General features: G+C 37.5%; 1 protein-coding gene across 3 annotated transcripts in view; it reads right to left on the bottom strand.

The window, feature by feature from the left end:
* Positions 1-28: 28 nt before the first annotated feature.
* klhl29 (kelch-like family member 29) overlaps positions 29-26,630 on the bottom strand; it is a 234,466-nt gene continuing 207,864 nt past the window's right edge. For all 3 annotated transcript variants that reach the window (XM_088626147.1, XM_088626150.1, XM_088626148.1), the window contains exons 10-14: positions 24,352-24,534; positions 22,526-22,706; positions 11,969-12,162; positions 5,833-5,977; positions 29-2,537 (exon numbers count right to left, since the gene is read on the bottom strand). In XM_088626147.1, the coding sequence (XP_088482273.1) occupies positions 2,354-2,537; positions 5,833-5,977; positions 11,969-12,162; positions 22,526-22,706; positions 24,352-24,534 (887 nt within the window). In that variant the 3' untranslated portion in view covers positions 29-2,353. The remainder of the gene's footprint in view (positions 2,538-5,832; positions 5,978-11,968; positions 12,163-22,525; positions 22,707-24,351; positions 24,535-26,630) is intronic.

Below are 26,630 nucleotides of genomic sequence, written 5' to 3'. Positions count from 1 at the left end.
TGGGAAACAATAAGCTAGAAGAGGCTAATTATATAGAAGACTTAAAAGTTTATATTAAGTTATCATTTACAACTTCCAGACAATTTGAGGAAGCAATTAAAAGGCAAACAAAAAGCTATGATATATGGCTAAACCTCTACAAATTTAAATTCAAGGGATATTGCATTAAAATTGTATTTCGCATGAGCAAGGCCTGATTTAGAGTACTGTGCACATATTTTGGTCACCACTGTATAGAAAATATATCACTGCTCTAGGAACATTCCAGAGAAGAATAACCAGATTGTCCCACACTGACGGTCAGAAGGAAACAAACCTTTTTAAATCTTGAGCAGAGAAGACTACGAGGGGACCTGGTATAAGTATTTAAAATACAGGCAGCTTCTTTACACAAATAGTTGTGGGGCTGTGGAACAGGATACCCAGCAATGCTGATAAAGCTGATATGATGGCTTCTTTCAAGAAACAGCTGGATTAGAGCCTGAGGTTAATTAGCTACTAACTATAGAAGGGCCAAATGGGCTGAATGGCTCCTCTCGTTTGTGACACTTTGTGGTAAAACACGTAGCATGGGACAAAACCCTCACTTCCACCTGTCCATAACTGTGAATGAGTTCTGAAAGGATTAATGCAGGTAGCCCTTCTGTTAGTGACTAGAATTCTTCTCCCTGCCTCAGAAGAATTACACCATCTTAAATGTAAAATGATTTTGATTTTAATTCCCTTTATCAGTTAAGGAGTGACAGTGTGGTGGGTGAATCTCTGGCCTCCAGCCTGGTGGGATGTGGATTAACACTGTTGTTGTGCCCTTGAGTGAACTCCTTTAAGCAAATTGGTACAGTCACTGAGCTTTGTATAAGGGACCAGCATTTGCTGGGGAGTTTTATTCTTTCACTTAATGCCATGGGAACATATTCTAGACCAGTGGGCTGTTATGGCTCAAATATGGACCTACCTACCTTTATTAGTTACAGGTGGACCTGTTTCCAGTCTCCTATGTGATTTAAATGTTAAAAAAGCACTAGACCACATTCAGCATGAAGTTAAATGGTTAGAATCCAGGTTCTTCATTTTCCACATTATGGCTGAATTGTAAATCAGAAACACAAGTCAAGCATTACTGGAAAATGCTGAACAATGAGCTCAGCTGGCCTGAGATTAACAAAATGGAACTATTTTTCTTTTATCTGAGCTGGTTTTCCTTTTAATACTTTGCCTTCTTTTTTGGTAGAGTAGGTTGTGCAATATTCTTCATGAAACAATTACCCGATAGTGCTGTACAATATCAAAGGCCTGCTGTCATGTTATGTAGGAATGAAATGAAAAATAACCATCAGCTTTCATATTATTTTTCTTTTTGAATTTTTTGTCCGGTACAGATTTACAGCTATAAAGTCTCCTTGTCTTTGTCTAGCCATTTTACTAAAAACATTTATACATTGTCACTTTGAATTTTTCAAAATAAACATCTTTTCAGAAACCTCCTTAATTTACAGAGCACATCATACCCCCCCCCCCTTCTCCCCAGCACCCCTCCCCTTAACTTGCAGGCTTGGAAGAAATAAAGATAAAAAAAAATCAAGTCAAATGAAGAGTTCATCCTCAGAGTCTCAGCCATCTATATTGTGCTTTGGCTGTGGCAGCAGTTCCTGTGCGTCCTGCATGTCTGTACCCAGGATCCTGCCGGAAAACTTTGTAGCCCACTCTCAACCGGTATCCCCTCCAAGGTCACCAGGCTGGGTGGCACCGGCCCCCCGGGGGGTCAGCACTTGTTTTCTGAAAAGGAATGCTTCTGACAAGAGGTGTCCACCACGCGTGCGCTCCTCTGTATGGTTAAAGCAAGTGGAACTTCCATCTTGGACATTCCTATTACAAAAGGTGTTTTTTTCTTCTCATAACAAAGAGGCATAGTTACAGTATTTGTTTTTTTGGGGAATACAATACAATACTCAAACTTAAGGAAAGAAAAATCAAATAACCCTGCTATTATTATTGTTGCTAACTTCTACCTCATAGACGAACCAGCAGGAGGCAGGGAAGATGTACAAATCTTCCTGCATATGAGCAAAATAAACTACTTGAAGAGAAACCAGCAAGAAACCTACAACATTTGAATTAAACCAACAACCTAGCATAGCAACAAGTGCCACTACAACATCTAGTGACACACTTGTAGGTTTAATAAGTTACACTATGTTACATAGCTGGGGCTCTGGGCCCTGTTTCACCGAACGGTGAGGATGAACTTCTACATTCAATGTAGACACGTACTTAAAAATAGCAATGTGTTCATTTTAGGTTTCAACATCAGCACCGCGACAGTAGGCCACTGTGAGATTCCAGACCTGCAGGGTCAACCACTCTGGATGTATTTCTTAATAACTACGCAGCCATGTCTGAACAGAGGGCAAGGCATGTTTTGTACGAGAGTCCAGATGTTGGTGGAGGGGTCAAAAATCTCCATATTTCCAAGAGCTGGCCCTTCACTGCTGACTATTCCTCCCGTGGCATAAATCTTCCCATCCAGAATCACAGCGCTGAATAAAACAAAACCAAAGAGACCTTAAATTAAAGTCATGATTTGGAAGTTCATTAAACACAAGAGGGAAAACTGTAAAGTCATAGAAAAACAACTGAAAAAATTACCAAAAAGGGCAACATTAATTGAAATTAAATGTTTTCTCAAAGATTTTACAGAAAATCCAGCATCTAAAACACATAGCTTTGAAACTCGATCCCTCACATACAAGGGTCTGAATGTGGTGCTTATTCTGCTGACGCTTTGAAGGGACCCTGTATTCACATGTGACAACATGCTCTGTATTCTGAAAAAAAACTTTCTATTTTTAAGTTTTCAAATAAAACTAATGTCTTTATGACTAATAGGATATGGAGTCATTTTTGACCATTACAATACGCAGTGCTTCTCAGCTTGACTTCCTGTGATTCATCAGTCGGCTATATTCCAATACCAGGTAAACAAATGGAAATAAAAACCAAGCGTCTAAAATTTCTGACCAGATGAATATTTAAGCAAGAGCAGGTTAACTTTACTTTTATATCTTTCATATGTTTGTATGCTATATACTGTATATATTTGACTATACAGAATATTATACTGTAATAGTACCCCAGTGCAGTTTTTGTCTTTATAACAGAAAGGTTAGTAAACATGAAGTTACATTAAGTAAACATGGTGTGGTACTGGAGATGATTTGAGCATGGAATTAAATTAAAATTAAATTCAAAGGGCAGTAAAGAAAATAAAACATTGAATGTAAAAGAGGAAGATGATATTTACTTTTCTTACATTATATTCTATTTTTAATGTTTTAGACCATATATATGACGTAAAAAAAACTTTCTGCCTTGAAAAACGGTGTCAAGGAAAACTAACCTTTGAACACTGACTACATTCAAACTCAACCCGGTATGCACTGGTATTACAGTCATGTGTAAAAGAAAGTACATTGATTCTATGGCTTTATGTATCAGGCATAACAAAACATCATCTGGTCCTTACCAGGTCCTAAAATTAGGTAAATATAACCTCAGGTGACTAACAACACATAACAGATTCCACTAAAAATAAGCCAACATGCGGAATCCATGTGTGAAAAACTAAGTACACCTAATGATTCAGTAGCTTGTAGAACCACCTTTAGCAGCAATAACTTGAAGTAATGGTTTCCTGTATGAGTTTATCAGTCTCTCATATCGTTTTGGAGGAATTTTGGCTCACTCTTCTTTACATCATTGCTTCAGTTCACTGATGTTTGAGGGCATTCGTTTTTTTGCACAGCTCTTTTAAGGTCCCGCCACAGCATCTCAATGGGGTTGAGGTCTGGACTTTAACTTGTCCATTCCAACACCTTTATTCTTTTCTTTTTCAGCCATTCAGTTGTAGATTTGCTGGTGTGCTTGGGATCATTGTCCTGTTGCATGACCCAATTTCGGCCAAGCTTTAGCTGTCGGACAGATGGCCTCACATTTGTCTCTAAAATACTTTGGTATAAAGAGGAGTGCATAATGGCCAAACATCTCCACTTTGGTCTGTCCAAAGGACATTGTTCCAGAAATCTTGTGGTTTGTTCTGATGCAACTTTGCAAAACTAAGCTGTGTTGCCTTGTTCTTTTTGGGCTTTCTCCTGGCAACACTTTCATGAAAGCCATTCTTGTTCAGTCTTTTTCTGATCGTACTGTCATGAACTTTAACACTTAACATGTTAACCGAGGCCTGTAGATCCCTAGATGTAGCTCTTGGGTTCTTTGCGATTTCTCTGAGCATTATACAGTCTGACCTTGGGGTGAATTTGCTGGGATGCCCACTCCTGGGAAGATTGGCAACTGCCTTGAATGTTCTCCATTTGTAAATAATCCTTCGCACTGTAGAATGATGGATTTCAAATTATTTGGAAATGGCCTTATAACCCTTCCCAGATTGATAATCAGCAACAATTGCTTCTCTGAGTTAATTGCTGATGTCCGTTTTCCTTGGCATGGTGTTTACACACACCTGAATGCTCCAGACCACCAAACTGCCAAACGTTCTGCTTTTATAGAGGTGGTCACACTTCCTGATGATCAACTAATCAAGTGCATGTGATAAGCAGCACCTGGCTACTAATTACCTTCTTAATTCCTATGGAAGCAGTAAGGGTGCACTTAATTTTTCCTATAGTACATGGTTACTGCATTTTTGCTTCCTTTTTGTTGAATAAATAATGTATTGTACTTCCTTTTTCACATGACAGTATATAGGTGTTTTCACACAGTATCCTGGCAGTCTAGCGATCATTTGATTAACATGATTTCAGAAAATACATGATAGAAATTAATTGAATTCTAAAGATTCACAACCCTAATTTTATAAAAGAAAGCACTGAAACATCCTATAAAATTAGATTTGAAATTAAATTGTCACCAGTTAATCAAATAATCCATATTTGAAGGCATCAGCAAGAGCCTATAGCATTTCAGCAAATCTTTCTGAGCCTGTAAAGTTATACAAGACACTTGAACTCCTGGATTTAACAGATTTTTTAATAATCAAATAATCACCAGAATGCATTTATGCTTCCTTGCAAAACTGATTAGTTCCAGTAAACACTTTGGTAGTCTTGTCGTAATCATTCAATTACTTGGCAGAAAAATCAAATAACATCTATTGCCAAGTTCTCTTCACACCTATTGAAACATGCCAAATTTCTGATGATGCTGTCCCAGAGCAGTGAGACTTTAAGCATGTGTTCTCTCAATTTTCAGTTTTATCATTATTCAAAAGGAAATGATATCAAGTCGAAGCAGGTCTATTTTACGGATTACTTATCAACACGTTACAGACAAGTCGAGTGTTATTTCTTAACCAACACACCATATGCGCTATAAATGCATTCTCATCACAGCTCGACACTATTAGTAAGTCAAAACTGAACACTGGCAAAAAGTGACAAAAGCAAGTGATATTCTGAAGCATTGTCTCCAATGACAGAACCTGATGTAGCTCCCTGGAAAATGCTTGGAATTGCATCCCTAAAACTGCTTCACTGTACTTTGTGCATTACAAAACAGTCATTGTGTCTTAAAGAAAAGCTTATCATCAGGTAACACAAGAGGACAACGCAGTCGGCTTTTAAGAGGTGTGGCTGTCAAGCCTGACATAAAATGAACATAAAGAGTTTTTTTCTTTGCGTGCAGCATCACAGGGGAGTTATGCTGAATTGTGTCTGACTCTTAAAAGTTCCGCAGTGAGATCCCCTCTGCTACCTTGTTCCACATGCTGGTAGAGAAGAAACCCCTGTGAGCAGGCTCCAGGGCAGGCTGTGTCCTTACCTGCAGAACTGCCTCGAGTGGTTCATGTTAGGGCCTGCTTTGATATTGCCTTTGTCTGGATCATATATGGTGGTGGCTCTGGCATACGCTCCTCCGAGGATAAAGATGAAACCATTCAGGGTGACAGCAGGCGCATACTTGTTATCTGTCCGAAGGCCAAACAAAACAGACATGCTCATTTTAATGCCCTGTCTGTCACAGCATCTTTCTCGGCGATGATGCTGTGCTCCCCTTTTCCCATCAAACACGTTCCCCATCTCTATGTTGGTGACCCCCTGAGATTTAAGCAGCAGACTGAGGGCCGTGAGGTTGTTCTGTTCTAAGCAGTTTATGACTTAAAGATTGGTGTAATATACAAACAAACAGGTTTAGCAATACATGCAGTGAAAAGGAGGTCACCCCACACCGAACAGGCCAGTAGGATATGAACTTTTTCACAAAAGCTTGTGAGTGTGCCCAGCCAGTGGCCACTACACACCTTAATTCAGTGGAACTGCAAAGTCAACTGAAAGACAGCCTATTGCTTTCCTTTACATTGTATCAGACTTATAAACAGAATTGAAAAAACTGAAACAAAGGGGAGACTCACAAAGCAGAGACGCTGTCAAAAATGTGTTAAAACTTTATTTGGTATGATTAACTCAAGAACTCTTTTTTTCAACCTGAATGAGAGGAAAAAAATATGTGGTTACAAGAGGGCGCCAAAGTGCTGCTGCGATATTTTAATGTGATCACAGCAATGGTGTGAGCTGCATCTCCAGTACTGCTAGTGGACAAATCATTGTCAGTGCATTATGATTCTTCAAGCAAGTGGTTTGAAATCATATTGCTTGTATTACGTGAAAATCTTATTGTCCTTTTCTCCCTCAATTTATTACTTCCCTACACAAGATCCGTTAAGTAACATGAGCATATTACCATTTTCCTTCCAAAGTTCAAAGAACAGTATAGTATGTTAAAAATGATAAGATCTGACTGCCAGCATTGCAGGTTTCACCCTGTAACCGAGAGGATGTTGGTACAAATATGAGGTGTGTTTTTATCCTGTTTCAGCTGGGACTTTTCTAGGGGCTACAGGAAACCTTTTGGGTGAGGAGGACTGCATGTTTTCCCCAACTTTCCATGTATAAATAGCGTGCCTTTCTTATCAAGCCATGATGAACAGACTGTAAAGTGTTAGAAGTGGGATCTGGCTGTACTTAATCATGTTGCTTTCATTCAATTTACACTGTCTTTCAGCAGTTTTATGAACTGATATCCGGGTTTCATTTTGGTGAATTTTTAAAAGCAAGTTAATCTGTGTATATCAACACTTTAATGATGCCTTCCACACCATTCATTAATATTGTAAATACTTAGCTACTCACACTCAGAGTAATAAATGAATCAATTGACATTTAAAGGTCTGAGAAGTCATGCATGCATGCACAGAGAAAAGTCTTTTAATAGACAGCCCCTGACACTTTCTGCTGCACACTGTACACCTTCGACACAATTTACGGGCTTTGATGGCAAAGGTTTTTATTATTTAAAAAAATAGTAAATGCTGCAATTATGCTAATCTAATGATCTGGATTAACTAATCTGGCCTGTTATTGATTATCAATGCCATCTTATCTGCATCTTAAATGTTACAATTATTTATGCAATTCTTTCCGCTTGGCCTACAAATAACTAACCAGGAAAATATGTAAATCATTAATCTAAGTAATTAATAATTAAATAACAACAGTGTTGACTCAACAGCTCTTTTACACTTGAGACCACTCTGGTTCATAAATAGAAATATAGCATATGCATATTATAAAGGTCATTTCAGGCATTCTGATAACTGAAAATATGAGGATTTTAAGGCGAATGACTCATACAGCAGGTGCTTTTCCTTTATCATTTCTTTTATCAAGGACAAAAGAAGGCCTGTTTATTTCAATTGTTTTTCTCTGTCAAATTACATTATTCTGTTTGAACCATAAAAGGCATATAGAGAGCAGGTCAAAACAAAAGGGTCAAAAAAAGAATCACAGAAATGTTTCAACCTGCCCTGTTATGAATTGCGAAAAGCCCAATTCCAAAATATAACTCTTTTCATTAAAATACTGTGATGACTAGCTTACTTCAGGTGGGATTTAAATTCAGGAACAAAAAGCAAATAAACATTCTGTAGTAGAGGATTTTCAAAACGAATTAATCGACACGTGTTTTTCAGAAAAGTAGTTATTGAGGCCATTACAAAATGGACAGCATTGGAAAAAATACTCCATCATTAGAGGTTACCTACTGTATATCACAGTCTTTGTCAATGACTGTATAAGAGGAATTTATTACCAGGGAACATAATTCTGTAGCTCTCACTCTGACCATGCTAAATGAATTTGCTTATGTACACAGCCCAGCTGGACCATGGTGATAAATAAACTCAACATTATTAGAAGCAACTGCTGAATACTTATTATTCAGACCTACGAGAAAGATGTTTTTCCTACCAATATGTTCACAAAATATGTCTATTCTGCAATCACTTGTAAAAACATACTGCATTATTAATTATGTAGACTTGCAATGCTCAACATGGTTAAGGTAGAAGACATTTCAGTATTATTAATTCAAGTATAGTTCAAGTAGGTAGCTGCATCAACATGCGTAAGGCTCCACAGCTGAAATGTGGTGTTTCCTCTCTTCTCTTTTCAGCATGGAATAAACCTTTACTTAACTCTGATATACTTTAATTCCAGTGTTCTCAAATGTTTAATAAAAACCTAAGCCACATTTTAATAACTAGAATACTATTTTTATGTATTTTGACTATTTTTATGTATTTTAATCTATTTTTGATTTAATTTAAAGCATGTTCATATTATATACTGTATGTAAAATGTAAAAAAAACAATGAGTTCACAATGCACGTTACCACAGTTAAGAATATACGTGCACATTTACAGTGCACTTATTATGAGTATTAATATTAAATTAAATTAGTATTAACATTAAATAATATGAAGTAAAAAATTCACCATTCATCAAGGTTACTAATTCAAATAAAGTACTAGTTATCATTGATAAAAAAATAACTATAGAGCATATAAGCAAGATATTTTTATTCGTTTTCAAATACAAATGTAATAATCTAAGGTATTATTTCTACAAATATACCTATTTGTTAATTTAATTCCTGAAAGTGACTAGACACATCAGGCTGGGTCAAAATATTTAAATCCTTGCTGGAGCCAGGTTCGATTGAAGGCATCAGGGAACAGCAAAACCAAGGACTTTGAAAGTTTTGCCAAAAGCCATCTTGTGACCCTGCCATATTAAGACAAAGTAAGGAATGTTACTGAAGTATAAAAATCTTTACCCTTAATTCCTATGTCAACACATTAATGAACAGGTCATCATACCCATTCTGAATCCTAATGATTTCTCCAGGCAAGCAGGCCACTCGCATCTCTTAATGAGTTTGCACAACGCCTACATAATCTAATTTTCTTCATTAAAATGTTTAACCTCTTAATCCTCCAGTACAAGGAATTTCTTCTTTAAATGAACTGACTGGATTTCTATCCTTTCTCGGTCCATTTAATTTTAATCCACTTTCCCGAACTTGAAAATAAACTCAAGGCTGCCTGAGTGGTAACGTGTTGAAGTCTTATCACACAGGTACCAATGCACAATTATCTCCCTTCTAAACTTCCATTATGGCTCCAACACCTTTGGCTCTGATTGAACACAAAGATTGGGGTGTATAATTAACCAGTCAATTCTCAAAGTCACTTGTGTGGAGCGTAGATAGGAAGCCCTGCTTTCAATTGGCTTTGTTCTAAAGCTCTTCTCCACTGCTGTTTCTCCCCTTGCTGGCAGTGCAGTGCCAATCTGCTATCAACAAACACTTCCGGAGGTGCTTAAAGGCATTACAGGACTTCCAGCACACACCTGACTCTGGCTTCCCTCTCTTTTGAAACAGACATCTGTTTCCTAGCAGAATTAGGGACTGTTATTGTTAGACTTTGATCAGTACTAAGGCTGAAATTGGCCCCTAGTTTTTGCTTAAGAGTAATGCAGGCTTTAATAGAATAAACTGAGCAATTAATGACTTAATTTTGCACACGAGTGGTTTAATCAACTTTGAGATTTTCTGTCTTGCACGATCTTCTTTACCTGAAATAAGACTACAGAAAACAAAGCAGCTAATGCATGCAGAGAAACATTCCTTAAAAGAAATCTAAATTACAACCATAGCATGCAAGGATTTGCTAGCAACATGAGGAAAACTAGTGTAGCATTTCCTACTGGATTAAGATCTGGGTCTCAGAAAACCTTGTGCTGGACTAAGCGGTTGCTGTCAGTGAATGGATGGATATCAGTCAATCTTCTCCGTGACTTCTGAATGTCATGCATTATACATATCACTTAAAACTCTTATTAGTAGCTAGGAAATATGATAGAAACTGTTTGTATTTGCAATACTGACAACAGAAAGCTAAAGCAATGAAGAAAAGGCAAAATAAAAACAGCCTGAGGCTGTCCTTCTCTAGGTGCATCCACACTATAATCAACGGGATTAGGATCTTATTTGGCCATCTGCAGCACATTAATGAGGCATTATAAGATTTTCCCCAGCTTCTTATGTCTAAAATCCTATTAAAAGAGACACATACAGTGCCCAAGGTTGGCTGGCGGAGCATGACAAAATGGATGTCTTTAAAACAAACACAACTGTGGAAGAAAAACACTGTACCATCATGGGCTTTTTAAAAATCATTTTCATAGGCCTGTTACTGAAACTGCTATTTTTGTACCAAAAATGTCAGAATGTGAGGGAAGGACTGCTTCCTTGAAAGTGAAAATTGTTTTTTGGATGAGGCAGTAGCAACTGTATTAACAGCAGAGAAGAAAATGATTCAGTGCACCATGAACATTAAACAGATCAGTGGCTGTGGCCTTCAAGAATCACTGTCAATCAGGACACACATAACTTGTGGGTCATATGAAAATGACATGACTTCTGTTTTATTCTCTGCTCCGACTGTGCTATCGCACTGCTGTATGATTTGCACATATAATTGTTGCTTTGAAACAAGTTTTACAATGACATATGCCAGACAAAATCGAACTGCTTGACAGTAGAACGATGTAATAATTATACTTTAATGGCAAGGATATCGACAATCAACTGTGGCTTAAAATATTTAGGATTTTGTGCATTCTTAGGTTTGTAGAAATAAAAGATTGCCTATCTGATTGGGTTTCTATTTGTATTTAGTTTATGTGTTGGAAGATAAATGTTATGAAAACATGTGGGGGCCATATCCTGTGCTGATTAAAGTAATGATGTTAACCCTGTGATAAGTGTTGGATAAGTGCAAAACCAAAACAGCAAAAATAAACACCCTGAATGTGGGCATTTACATAAACAGAGTATTCAATTTAAAATATATATTTGAAACAATGCTCCTCCTTCTTAGATCACTGCTTAATCTACAGGAAAAAGTGTACCAATGTTAACCTGGTCAACAGCTGTAAACAGAGTATTCAATTTAAAATATATATTTGAAACAATGCTCCTCCTTCTTAGATCACTGCTTAATCTACAGGAAAAAGTGTACCAATGTTAACCTGGTCAACAGCTGTAGATACTGTATGTACTGATTAGCAAATAGCTTTCAAGGGGAAGCATCAAAGAAGCAAAACTACAGTATTCCCAAAAGTACCAATCATAATTCTCATCCAAAATGTAGGGGGAAAAGGGCTTTCTTGCTAAAAAAACATATTTAATGGACAAAGCAGATTGGTGTTTAACTGTCAGGCGACGCTTCATTTCCACTTGATAAATCAGTTGGGACTGTTCTCAGATTCATTTTTGCTGTTAGCAACACATCATCACAAACTACTTGAGGGAGAAAGAATGGGCAGAAATAAGTCTCCCCTTCCAATACCAGCCTGTGTTGGTAGTCCCAGAGAGCACAAAGAATGTGGAGAAAGTCAAGTGCACTGTATTCAATGTTCCTGTGAAATTCTGTATAAAAAATACACTCAACATTTAACAACACCATGCCAGTTTAGGATGATTTTCAGCTGGGACCAGAGTATGTCTGAGTGCAAGGCCTTGGTTCAAAGCCGAACAGAAGTGAAGTTCCCCTACCTATCATAGGTGACTCAATGAAGCTCCAGGTGTTGGTCTGAGGGACGTAAGACTGAAGGACTCCTGCTGATCTCCCAGCATCATTTACTCCACCAAACACATAGATCTTCCCTCCACACACAGTGGCTGCTGCTGAGTGCACAGGCTTCGGCAGGGGCAACACGGTCTCCCACTGGTTAGTGATGGTGTCGTACCTGAAAGAGAGGGATCACGCGCATGGGTCACAGACTGTGAGAGAGGCAGTCAAGCTGACATCCAAGAGCTGCTGATGTGAAAGCAACTTAGAAGTCCTGGAGAAACAAACACTCAAGCTGAAGGTAAATCCTTCTTGCACTGTTATGTATATTTATCCAGAGGGAAATCTTGGAAATAAAGGCAACAACGGCTTATAACAAGACCGGCGGGTCCCAGATGCAATTAAATTATAATTCTGGTCACGTTCTTATGTTAAGGGTATGACTGGCCACACTACCCACTTGGCACTCCATGCTTTCGGACACCAAATTCTGCTGATTAGGCTTATTGATCAGCATCATTGGTAAAAAACGATTAAGTCATATGATGGCAATATGAGAAACACATCAAGGAAAAGTTCTTCTGATGCACACTTTTTTTTAAGGACTAGGTTAAAATAATTTAAAAGTCAATAATACACCCTAAGGTATATTGTAATGTACTGCACTGTCAGATAACCTCATTCTTTTTAAAATAGTAAACAATGTGTCCAGCACAAATTAAAAATAATACAAAAAAATAAATAAAACTTGTGTTTAGTCCAACAGGCACCACAGTACACAATCTATTTTAAAAAAATGAAATTTCAACTTCTTTAAGCAAGAAAAAAGCCAATCCATCTGTTTCTTTGAGAAGAGCAAATACAGTCTCCCCAATCTGAAATTCTAACGCTGACAGAAGATACACAGTTGGCTGGTCGAGATTTGCAATAAGGACTTGTCACTCAAAGTTGGGAATCGCTCAGTAAAAGCTTCTGCATGTTTTCAGCTTTTGCTCTGGAAGTCTCCATATCATATTACCACCAAAAAAAGTATAATCACAAGTATTAGTCTTTCACCAAGGGGTTCTGAGACCAATGACACTTAAAGGAGACGTTATAAATGATGATAATCTCCAGATGTCTTTAAAATCAATAAAACTATAAGCAGCTGTAAGGGAGGATGACAAGAGCCTGCACCTGGCTCAGCAGACCAAAATTAATCTTCCAGCAAGGCAACTACCCGCAAATAGCACTCAGCTCACCTTGTGAAAACCTACTGCAACTGGAATGAGAATAGGAATAAAAAAACACAGGCATTGCACTGGCTAGAGCCCAGTTCTGATTAAGATAAACACAACTGCATCGTGGAAAAACACATAATTCATATTTGCACTTTGTTTTATTACCATTCCAGAGTCAACAGAGTGCATGCCCTTGAGAGCCTCCGAAGTTGCATGTACAAAGTGCTGAACCTGCCTTTTACTCTAAGCCAAGATGCATGTATTGTGTATGTAAAGCCACACCACTGTGCTGCTGTTTTGTGCTAAGGTCTTTCAATATTTTAATCACCCCAGGACACTGTGTACATCTTCCCCAAGCTATCTGTCATTCTGTCATAACAGAGTGCAATTATGGCTGAATGAACCCACGACACTGCCGAAAATTATTCTTCATCCACTGCTTATTAGCTGTACATCTTTACGGGGAATGACTTTATTAAATCATATAATGGTGACCTTAAAACCACTTTTAGCTCTCCACTGTGTAGCCCCTGCTGACTGTAATTTTGGTTGTTGTTTTTTTTAAAGGAGATATGCTCTCTAAATAAACCTGGGGAAAAAATCCTCTTACCTACAATGTTGCTACCTGATGTCAGCTTTAATCACTATGCGTAACAGCAGATAAACACACAAACAGACCTCACTTTGTACCTAAGCTTAAAACTTTTAGCTCCTTATCTTGATATCCTGAAGCTCAAGAACATTCTCTTTTTTTATGGAAAAAACAACAGATGAGGCCATTTCTTAGGACGATATTTGGGCTACAATATTCTTCCGGCAAGATTCCTAATCGCTGCATGATGTACTTAAATTTAATTCACAAAAATGTATTTTTACTGCTTGTTGATATTATCTTATATTGACAGCCAAGCCCTGGACGCATTTTTGAACTGGGAGTAAAACTCCAAATGAAAATCTAATAAAATATCAAAAAGCAACCATAGGACTCCTGGTCCAGTAGTTTCCACCAGCACAAGGACAATGTTTGTTAAACCACAATTTCTGTAAACAGAGCATTACCTCAATAATGTATTCTGAAGTGGGCTCCTGCAGTTCTCCCACACATACTGACAAATATGGATACTTCCCTAGTAGAATGGCACCTTCCAACTCTAAAAACTAAAGTGTCAAAGAGAGAGAGAGCTGCACAAGAAACTCGCTTTTCAAACTAATTGGATTTGTATATGTTAAAGGGATGACATTACCACAAGCCTATAGGTCACCAGCCTATTACCTGTCTTGACACCACAAAGATACATGAGCAAGCTGTACAGCTTTCTCTTCATTACTCAGATCGGCGCTGTCTGTCATGCGGTGCATGATGGGATTAAGGCGTCAAAACAAACCTGCATCAACAATCAAGCACTAAAGGTTGGGAAAAGTGTAGCTCACATCATTTCATGACTAGAACGGAAGCAGTTTTCTGCAGGCTACTGGCTTGATTTGTGTCCTGTATAAATCTCTAACCATGTTTTATCATGTTACCTGCAGTTCAGAATACTTGGGAAGCTTTTTTATCATTTCTTTCTGATGGAAGGAGAAGAAAGGTGCATTTCTCTATCTCACTCAAGAACTTCAATTTCTGAAGGTTATCTTTCATGATTTTATGTTTTTTTTAAAGCTTTTCTTTACAGGTTATAGACCAATCTATGGTAAACGACTTTGACATCCTTCTTCAATTTTCCACTTTCAAAGCTAAAAAATATAATTTATATTACCTATTACAGCTCAGAAAGGCTATGAAAGGAAATTGACTTTACTGGCATTTGTACGTAAAAACAGCAAGAGATACAGCCTGGTAGATAAATCTACAAAATCTATGACTCCAAAACCCAGTGACTGTAGTGCTGGCTTCGTAATATAACCAAGCTTGCTACTAGGCTTTTCCCCCAGCACCATTCTTACTGTAGGTTAAGAGACAGCCAAGAAATTTCAATCACGAAGTGTCAGGATTTTCTATAACCTGCTGTGGTTTTCAATTACATGTGCTACACACTGGTAAAAGCAAGTCAAAAATAAATTTGAAAATACATATATTCTCTAATTTTAATATTTGTCCTTGGGGGCTATATAATCCTCTTAAATCTTCTAATGAGAGAAGATGAACTGAGCGTTTTTGACATTTTAGATATTTCTTTTTTCCCCCTTTTTTCCTGCTTCCAGTGTCTGCTGAAAGCTGAGAGTGAAAAGCACCCTGTGGATACTGTAACTGGGAGACTTACTACTTAATGCTGTCTGAGGCCAACACAAATGTAAAGGGCCAGAAGAAGGAAAAAGGAACGATGAAGAGATTTGTAATCAGGCATGATTTATGACCTTTTGGTATACCATTCTTTGCTACAATGCACCAGCAGTGAAATTTTAATTCAGAAGGCACAGCAGTGATGTCAACAGACAATAAAAAGAGATGTACTCTTAAATTAAAGTACACAAAAAAAGTTATAGGATGAAGGCCCTGCAGGTAGTCAAATTATAGGAGTTCTTGTGTCCTATGTAGAGAACAGGATTAGTATAGTGGGAAACTGATACATGGTTTGCTGCTACAGGGAATTCATATCAGGGCTCAATAATTCAGACTTAGATAAATAACCCTGCAATTAATTTAGAATATTTCTCTTTATGAAGGATCTTTAATTGTTACATCCTTTTGCCAGTGACAACATAATTCACTGGAGGATCCTGGAGGATCCTTGGTCTATAAGAGCTTTCCCATACAGATTAGAAAGCTAACTGCATATGGCCAAGAATAAAGAATGATTCAATAGATGTGCTCAAAGCCCTTACTTTTACACTATTTCAAACTCATAGAGATGATGATTGTGGTATGTGCTTCATGTGAAATTTAATCAGAGGCTGTTTAAGGCCTAAAGCACATTATTCACATATTTAATTTCCTGGAAAGGAAACTTTTGGAAGTTTAACCAATATAAGTGCCTAACAGAAAGGTGGTGTACTTGACCATTCTACTTAAAAAGCCCTCATCTCTACAATCAAACACCATGTACTGTATTTCAATCAAAGCCCCGTCAACTACATGCAATCCAGGAAAGTATATGTGGTACTGTTTTGAACTTACTTCACTGTTACACTGTCATTTACTGACCTTTCTAACCTGTCAAACAATATAGATAAAAATGTTTCCACTGTCTTGATCAGTAGTCCTAATTCCACCTAACACTTGCAACACTATACAATTAATACTAGCCAGCAGCTATATCACCCTGCAACTCATAACTAGGTGTGAGCCTGACCAGTATCTGGATGGAGACCTCCTGGGAAAACTAAGGTTTTAGAAGAGGTATTAGTGGGACCTGTAGGGGGCGCTCACTCTGTGGTCTGTGTGGGTCCTAATGCCCCAGTATAGTAACAGAGATACTATACTGCAAAAAAAAGGCACCGTCCTTAGGATGAGACATAAAACCAATCTTTTGACTCTCCTGACTTTGAAGTGTTTTTTGAAAAGAGTAGGAATGTTACTTTGTCGTCCAGGACAAATTTCCCATTGGTCTTTACCATTCATGGCCTCCTGATAATCCCCATCTCTGAACTGGCTTCATCACTCTGTTCTACTCCCCACTGATAGATTATGTGTGGTGAGCGTTCTGGCACACTATGGCTGCTGTCGCATCAGGTGGAGCAACACACCGGTGTTGGTGGAGGGGAGTCCCCATTACCTGTAAAGCACTTTGAGTGGAGTGTCCAGAAAGCTGCTACAGTATATACGTGTAAGGATTTTTTTTACCCTATACAGTGATAATATCTAGGGCTGTGTTGAACAAACTACTTGTGCTGTTGAAGCCAATATCCTGGATTCTGTCAAAAACCTAGTGGATGAGATATATAAAATATATGAATGGAATTCTTGACCAACTAAATTGTAGGAAGTGCGCTTACTTTCCAATTTCTTGTCATTCTTAATTTGCTAATGGGTTTCAACAGTCTTCATGACAGCGAGAAGAACACCAATGTTTTACGCTTACAAGAGGAAAGGGAAACTGGTTTAGTTACAACTAATTTATTCAGTTTAACAAAGCCCATGTGTTCTACCGTGCAAAAACTTTAATTATTTCTCCATCTCACATCAAAGTGTTGAATGTGACAAACATCCAATACTCAGAGCGTAATTAGTAAGTTTAGCTAAACTGTGACCTAGTGAATATACAATTGCAATAAACACCAAATCTGCTAAACGCTATCAATAAAATATTATTGCTATAATATGGCTGTGCCTAGTACTTTGATAATGTAGAAAATTACCAAATAAATTAATTTTGAAATTGATATGTATGGTCCACTTGAACTACATTTACTGTAAATCAAATCTGGCCCAGCACAGCAAAGGAGTGTGACACTCTGACAATGAGCATTTATTCAAAGCTCACATAAGAATTTATCAACACAAAGAGCAACTGTAATGGCTACATGGACATACAGTTTTCATTGTATTGGGCATACTGTACTACTTGGACATAATGGATTGCATACACCCTGGGCACATAACAGCTCTATTTATATTGTGATTTGTCTGAGTTGATCTTATTTTAATTTCTATTGTTACTATTATTATGTAACCTTATTTTGTCACTTTAATTTTGTGATTTTTATCCCCCCCCCCAGTTAATTCGGAGAAATGACATTTCATTGCCAGCAATTACAGCTGCACGCTGTATTGTTGTGCATTTGATAAATAAACTTTTAATTGATTGACTAAACAATATCTCCCCTCAGAAGGAAGGAATAATGGATATGAAAACTCCACTTTCTTCACAGCATAAAATATTAAAATTAATTTTGAGCCATCATGGTGCAGCTTAAAGAAAGGTGGTATTAGTTACATGCCTACACTATCCGCTCCTGCTCAGTAAATAGGCCAAGCGGAGACTCAACACTTCATTTTAATGCATTAGAATTCCGTGTACTGCTGCTCATCAGTGGAGCCTGTGCAGGGCACCAGGTATTCCTTTCAGTAACTGAATAGGCTCTTGCTCGGAGATCGATTCCTTCCAGGATGCTTTCTGCACTAACATTTCTTCTACTATGCATGTCAGTAAAGGGAGAATATAGAGTATTTGACAAAGTGGAATAGTGTCATCTTTTAACAAGTCTCAGTGCATTTACATAAAACATTATCAAGAGGCATAGGCACGCTTCCCAGTATTATTGTGATGAAAACTTCTGTGTAGGGAAAATATAAACTGAGCTTTGGAGATGTTTCAGACGTGTACAATTTCTCAAAACCACCAGCAGAGTCTTTCTCCGGAATGTTAATTAGAAATGCAGCTTGGACAAACAGACTCTGGGGCTACAAATTCACACTCAGTGGCCTTGTTCTACCTACTGAAAGGTGCAAGTATATTAGCAACACTATTTCTGTATAGTACAGGTAATACCTCATCTAGAATATTATGTGTTATTGGAGTTGGTAGTTACATATTATAGACAAAAAATACAGTATATTGCTGTTATGGAACTGGTTCAAAAATGAAAAGCCAGGAATATTGCCAGTATTAAAGGAATGTCTTAAAAAGATCTGAATCTTTTTAGTTTTGAACAAAGAAGACTTTGAAATCCTGTGAATTTCTAGGAATTACTTCTTTACACAAAGAGATTTGGATGTCTATCTATGGCCATCTAGCCATGTTGTTGAAGCTGATACCCTAGCTTCCTTCACACTACTAACAACCAAAGAAAGGCCCATTTTCTTACAATATTTGATGATTGGCAAACAGAAAGAGATGGTCACATTTCTGAGTTTCCAATGAAGTGCTCCCAGTGATCCTACTACAAGATGTTTTAATTACATTTTCCATTTAATGGCCAAGAACCTAGAACTGTAGCAGTAATAAACATTGTAATCAGTGCCATACGTTGAATGTATGTGCTAATAGCAGCAATTATGTTTTTTAAATACGCCAATTCTATTTGACTTTATCCCCACATTATCTCGAGTGTCTTTCTATCCCAGCTCACATGGACAATACTTGAGAGAATAAGATGCATACATTCTTTCTGACCTGTTCACCAATTCAGCCAGGCCAACATTTCATCATTGTTTGGAGATGTGCTACAAGCTCTGCAGCAACATAGAAATGGCTCAGTGCTGACTGGAGGAGAGGCACATCTCTCACTGGTGTCACCGTGAGTCTGCATGCACTCAGGAAGATGCAGGGTTCGCTGTTACACTGGGACCAAGTGAAACTGCTGGGACTCATGCAGCTGAACCCTACACCCTGCAGCACTGTGCCTACTGTGCACAGCTTGGGTAATCACTGTGACACTGGGCTAGTGACATGACTCTTACTTGACCTGACATCTGGATCATACAGCTTAAAATTATACTCCTGACAGAGTCACTTCAGAACCCCCCTCCCCATTATTCTTCAGAGGCTCAATGCATTTCTTTGTGCATTATAAAAACACATTCAGATGTTCCTAAACTCGGGACCATTATCATGCATCTGAAATGCTACATTTGCATACCATTTTTAAAATGTAATTTAATGAACATTATTGCTGCATTTGCATGAATAGATGCTGCTAGGGTCCTAACTTTATAGGTCAGAACAAAAAGAAATTCTCTCCCAGTTGTCTGTAGCTTCTGAAACAATCCTCATGATGTCATGCCATGCCTGCAGGCACCTGGGAAATTGCTGAGCCAACTAACCCTAGCCCTACCATTGGGGTGTTGAAAATTGGGCACTACTGCTTGGGAAATCTTGGGTCCAGTCAGGCAGTGACTTGATCCCGTCTCAAACTCGAGGATTTTGAATCACAGAGCTAAACTGGCATTTGAAAATGAGTGCCTTTCCCAGATGAGCAAAGGCAGGAGACAATTTTGACTCTACTGGATATACTGTACAGTCATACAGTGGGCTCCAAAGTAGAGTAGAAACTAATGAGCCACAGTTTGACTAAAAGAGTAAACTCAAAGGGGAGAAAAATTAAATAACCCATTTAAGGGACCATAATTAAAAAAGGGGAGTTGTAAAAAACAAAGCATTTGGAAAGTATCTGAAAAGTGAGATTTCAATTAAAATATTTTTTCCCTAAAGATCTAACAGACGTATTCTGTACTAACATCAAGAAGACATTAAGAATGAACTATGAAGATTCTTTAACCTTCAAAACACTGCTGATGGGAAACTGCAAACAGAAAACTACTATGTGCCAGATGGTACAGGGAAAAGAAATCTGAATGTGGGATTTTGCGCTGTGCCTAGATGAAAACAACTGCACAGAGAAAACATTCTGAAAACCGGAGTCAAAGCAGACCCACAGATTCAGATCTGGTCAGAAAAGGATGGCCAGACAAACGTACACATCTATGGGGCTACTGGTATAATATTTACTACTACTGATATTTAGTCGTTGTTTTTCCAGTTCCTTATTTTGTTTGTTGATAAACACTCTAAAACATTCCTGTACGATGGAGCTCCATGGCAAAGCCACAAAAATGCTTACATTCTGTTGAGATTTCATCCTGGAAAAACACTGCTTCATTTTAAGATCACATACGCTGTGTGAAATAATTTCACTCAGTGATACAGTACATTGCATTGAGTAATGCTATGCTTTGCTTCTTCAGAAGCAAACTGCATTCAGCATCCTACCTGTATGTTGGCCACAGAGGGTCTGGTACTAATTGTTAAGAGGTAGCAGGATGTTGAGAGCAGTAGTGCCACTGTATGTACAAACAGAACCCATTTTAGCCCCAAGCATGCAGGATAAGAACAGACTCAAGCACAAACCCAGTACAAAAGGGAAAAGATGTATCTACGCTGTTGTGTGGAGTGAAGGCGCTTTTTATTTCCTGTCTTGAATCAGAGAGTGATTGACGGTATTGGTGAGATATACAATGCTTGTTTACTGAAGGATTCCAGCGTTACTCACAGTCAAGGCTGCTGAGATGGCCGACAGCCTCAGCCTTTTGTTTTTCCCATTCCTAATTTGTCGTCCACTATCCATCTTCCTTTCAGTTTCATGCTTCCAACCATGAAATCGCCTACATTCAAAATTATGTTTTCCATCAGTTTCTTTCTTAAGGCTGATCTTGTGTGTCTTCAAGTTTCCAGGGAGTTTCTAATTTACGGACTGAAGGGGCTTCCTCCAGGCAGCTTCAGAAGGCTGTGCCTCCTACATTTGCTACAGAGATGTAGATACTAAGTAGTATTTTGTTTTAGAAAAATAAAGCAGCCGCATAGGCCTTTCTCCAAATTCAATTTCACATTTAAAACTCTTTGTGCTCCAAATTCTAATCAGTTGTGCTTCTATTAGGGAGACAAACAGAGTAAAAACAATGGTGCTTCCTTTGGAAGTCATTACTGTGTTTCCATCTTCATTAGTTTGCCCCTAGGCACTAAAATCCATGTGTGTCTGGGCATTTCAGGCTGCATGCTTTGATTCACCAAGGTTATTTTAGCCTTGGCTTTGCTGGTTTCCTTCTTGATAGCATAGCTGTTCAGCAGAACCAATTTGCTGGAAGTCCCCCAGAGGCAGAGTCTTTGGTCCCTTGTTATTTTGAGCACGAGACCTGTACCTTGCCTGCAAGTTAGTTCTTGCCCAACAGCCTCTCTGTCACACTTAACACACCAGTGGGATTCGCTTACACTCCTGATCTAAAGATTGGAAATTTGTAATTGAAAGCAAATGTAGTTCGGTGTTTCTCGTAATATGGTAAAACCCTTACCCTGACATTGCAATGCCACTCAAGAAAGCTTCAGTAGTTTATTTAAGCATCACTATTGAATTATAATGAGCCTGCTTATATTGTAAAAACAGGTAGAACCATAATTCTAAATAGCTGACACTTTCAATTTAATTTTGAATTGACATCATCCATAAATAATTGTTTTAAAGTACATAATATTCATTGTGGTAACACTAATCTTGTGCATTATTTTACTAGAACATACTACAAAATAAAGATGATGAAATTCATTTCCAAAATGTACAGTATTATAGGGAACATTTTTATAGTACTCAATACAATATATTTTGTTAATGCACTTTTGAAGAGTAGATATTTTAATTTTTTATAAATGCATTTGTAACAAAGCCCACATTACAAACTTGCATAGATCCCTATTAAAGGTTTAAATGAATGCCACTAATAGACAATAGTGAATAACTATTATTTGCTTAGTATAATCTCTTGACATTTAATGATTTGTATAAGCCTGGTGTCCTTTCATATGCCTGGTCCTTGGTACCGACAGAACTCTTCATCACACAGAGCTGCTCTAGATAAACAGCAGGAAAATAAGAAAATGTGTAATGATATACCTTTCAACGTGGTCCAGATTCCCAGCTACACCCAGCCCTCCAATAGTATACAATTTTCCATCATACACCAGGCTATTGTGTCGACACCGAGGAACTGTCATTCGAGAAACAAGGTTCCAGTTATCGAGAAGGGACATATAGCACCAGACATCTGATAGCATCACTCCTGATTCCATACCACCTGAGAGGAGAGACAGAGCAGAGGAATAGGAATTAAAGAATATACATACAGTACTGTACCCTTGAGATTTATATATACTCCTCATGAAAGGGGAACAAAAAACATCATATACTGTAGCACAACTAGCAGAATAAATAATGAGACATTATCTCATAATTACAGTGTAATACACCGAATCACTGCAATCATCATAGCATTGCACAGAGCGATAAGAGTTGAATGATCAGCACACAAGATACATATTCTGGACAGGCCATCTCAATCTCCAGATCAGAACTCAATCCAACTGAATATTTGTAGTTGGAACTCAAGAAGGAAAACTCACAAATTTAAATCAAAGAGTCTAAAGGATGCAGAGCAATTCAGTCAGGAGGAAAGTTTAAAACTACCCATCATAAATGGCCTTATTTGCCATCACAGCCAGAGAAGGATTAACAAAATACTAACTACAGGTCTGTGAATAATTGGGAAGCTCATGCTTTCTGGACACAAATGATTGCACATAAGATGACAGAATGACATATTTTGCATTTTTGAGTAGGATGTTATCTATTTTGTTAACATTTCTGTTACATGTTTTTTGTTCCCATTTTGTCGAGGGGCAAAAATAAATCTCGAGGGCACTACGTTTAAAAAAACAACCATGTTGAATTCTTCACACGTTTGTTTTCACTTTACAGAAAGCGTTCATTGGCATTCCCTAAAAAACAAAACCCTCTGTTTGTCAAGCACAAAAAAAGCATGCTGTGATTACAGGAAAAACGTCTAGAGAGAAAAAACAAAATAAATGAAAATGTCAGGGTTAATTGGTGTTTCAAGAAACCAAATCAAAGTGTTGGGGAAAAACTAAACAAGCGATTATTTTAAAGAGGTCATTTAAAGATTTTTGACATGCTTAGGAAAAAAAATGATTGGAAAGAATTCAATTCAGACATCTAGAAACATCATGCTTAATAAAGACTGTGAAAACGGACTGCTTTCTCCTCTTTCTCATTTTTGTATTTAACATTATCTTTTACAACTGTTGAACATTCCTAAACAGAAAACCTTGAATTTGCAATTATATTTAAATCGCACTGGTTAATTCTTTCATTTGTGTGGTCTGAAAAAATAAATTGTTGGCAAAGTTACCGTTCATGCCATTTTAAAATAATTGAGGCAAGAATTTATTTAAAAACAAAAATGTTGTTCCTGCTGTACCAGCTTTAAAACAAAGGGAGAAAAAAAACCTCTAACAGAAGGAAAAATGGCACCATTTCTTTTACTAGAGGTAGTTTTAATTGCATTGTAAAACACTGCTTGAAAGAATAATTCTTGAAAGATTACATGGAAATCCATATAAATCACAAAATAGGTGGCATAAGTCTGATCTCCTCTAATTTAAAGCAGAAAACATTTTAAACAAACATTTAACAGGTCCAGTGAAAAGTCCCTCTCGGAAGCATATGCTATACATTAAATAAGAACATAAACCCTTGAGTGGCTAAACCGATAAAGGCTCAGATCTGAGGTGATGGCTGAGTTCTGTGTTCCAGAAATCAAGAGTTCAAGCATGGGTCATGTGACCAGGAGTTTGTCTGTGGCAGTGCACAACTGGCCAAGCGTTGCCAGAGGCAGGGCTATCTCACAGAAAATTTTCACGTACCTGAAAGATAGATGTTGTCACCGGCCGAAATTACACTGAAGAACTCTCGATCGTAGAAAGGAAGACTAGCCAAGGGATACCACTTGTTATTCTGGGGATTGAAACACGTGACAGCCGTCAGGGCTCGCTGGTTCATGCCGATTACCTGCCGACCCCCAACCAGGACGATCACCTCTGCCACACCTGAAAGACAGAAAGGGAGAGAGAGCGCTCACCACCTGTAACATCAGAATTCCTATCCACACCATACCAAGAACCAGTCCTCTTATGTAAATTGGAAAATAGCTAACGGATAAATACAATTCTTCAATTTGAAGAAAAAAATAGTACTGTTATTCCCATCAGCTTCTGGCTGACTTAACCAAACGTTTGTGCTTGTCCACCAAACAATTAGAAATATGAACTCAGGCTGAAACAGAAATATTTGACTTCATTTTTTTTTGTTGAGAATTTCAATTTGAAAAGCGAGTTTGCTTCAATGACATAACTGTTCAATATTTGGGTCAATGCTGGAAGAGGCTATATGAAGCTTCTGATTCAATCTTTTTGAATGTGCTCTCTTCAATTTCCACAGCAGACGTGAGACCTTTTCACTGCATCCTGATGGGCCAAGGTCCTCTGTTTTATGAAGCATTGCCCTAAAGCAGTAATTATACTTCTTGTTGCATAAACTAATAAGATTTAAACCTCCATACTAAAGTAATAGGTACATTACTTTTTACACTTGTGTTTTCAATATCTTTTTAGACCAAATTAAGGAACAGCATGTAAACAGAACAGTCTGAAACCTATATTATTTAAAAACATTTTAAGCTTGTTCCAACCCCTGACTCATAATTGGAGTTCACATCTTATCAGTTGCTCTTAGCAACAGCACAGATGGTAGCTGTACATTTTTAAATGGAACATAAAGTCATCTTTTTGTTGCTAGAATTTCTTTAAAAATACTCCTGTGAGACGTAACCACCATACTAAAAAAAATCTAATTAAATTAACAACAATGTAATAGTTGATTGCCTTACCATGTTACTCTTTTTGGATGATATGACAGACTAATTAATGACAAAAACTTTTCGCTCAGATTCAGAAAATAACACTTCCGCAAAAAAAAACGTTAAAGAATACAGACTAACGGACATAGCTCACTTTTTAAAACTTTTTCTTTCAGCATAGCTAGGGTTAGGTAGTAAAAAGGTTTTGCTAGAACCTTTCTTTCTGTTAGAAGCATTTCTAGCAGAAATGTAGTCATACACAACAAGTGTAAACACCAGAGTAAAACTTCATGAAACAAAAAAGGCTGGGACCCAAAATCATCTCAGACATGACAAACAATAATGCAAGCCAAGTGTTTTCTTTTTCTCCAAATGTTTTGTGGTATTCGGACAGGATTTGATTGACTTGAAGTGATTTTATGTTGTGTCGAAAGCAGATCAGTTCTAACCTTATTATGATGCACAGCGCAGCAGCCTTTAAAATTGCATTACTGATTTCAGAATTTCCAAACAAAATGTTACAGGAGACATTGAAGCAAATATCACAAATAATATAGACCTGTGGACCTGCTGCTGTCTGAGGATTTGCAACAATTACGGAACAGCAGATGACCAGTATTTAAGAAAAAAACCCTTTTCATCTGAAAAGAATACAATTAGAAGAACCATCAATGTTCCTTTGGAACGGAGATAAAGCCAACGTCTGTATGGCCTTTGGGAAGAATTTTCTGTTGGGACCTGTCAAGGCTTAAAACAGACAAAGTGTTGTTCTGCTGCTTTAATGGAATTTAAAAAAAAATGATGCCACTGAGAATTACATCTCCTAACAGATAATGGAACGAAAATCCCTAAATGCCAAGTTGTATGTAATGCCTTAAATTTTGTTAGCTTTTATGTTCACACAAGAGACGCAATCACACACTTAATTATAAAGCAACTGAAGTGAATTAACATGACGTCTCTGCAAATTGATTTTACTCTTTTCTTTTCTCACAAGGCAAGGTATTGTTCTTGTATGCATTTGGCTAAATGCGAAGGTACTCTATAGTGGAAATAGTAAGACAGAATTCAAGTCAACTACAGTACATAAATGTTTAAGAAACCTTAATCTACATTTATAACATTGGCATAAAGATATCATAAAGAATACCACGATCAAAGCAAAATCAGGATATCATTAATATAATTTTACCAGTATAAAATGTAAATAAAAGAATCCCTTTTCATTATGATACTATGGAGAATTCTGTAGTGCAGTTTGTGACAAGAATCTTTGCTTTTTGGCAA

Source organism: Lepisosteus platostomus, chromosome 3, assembly GCF_059453375.1.
Source record: "Lepisosteus platostomus isolate fLepPlt1 chromosome 3, fLepPlt1.hap1, whole genome shotgun sequence".
Classification (NCBI taxonomy): Eukaryota; Metazoa; Chordata; class Actinopteri; order Semionotiformes; family Lepisosteidae; genus Lepisosteus; species Lepisosteus platostomus.
This window is presented reverse-complemented; position numbering and strand designations above follow the sequence as displayed.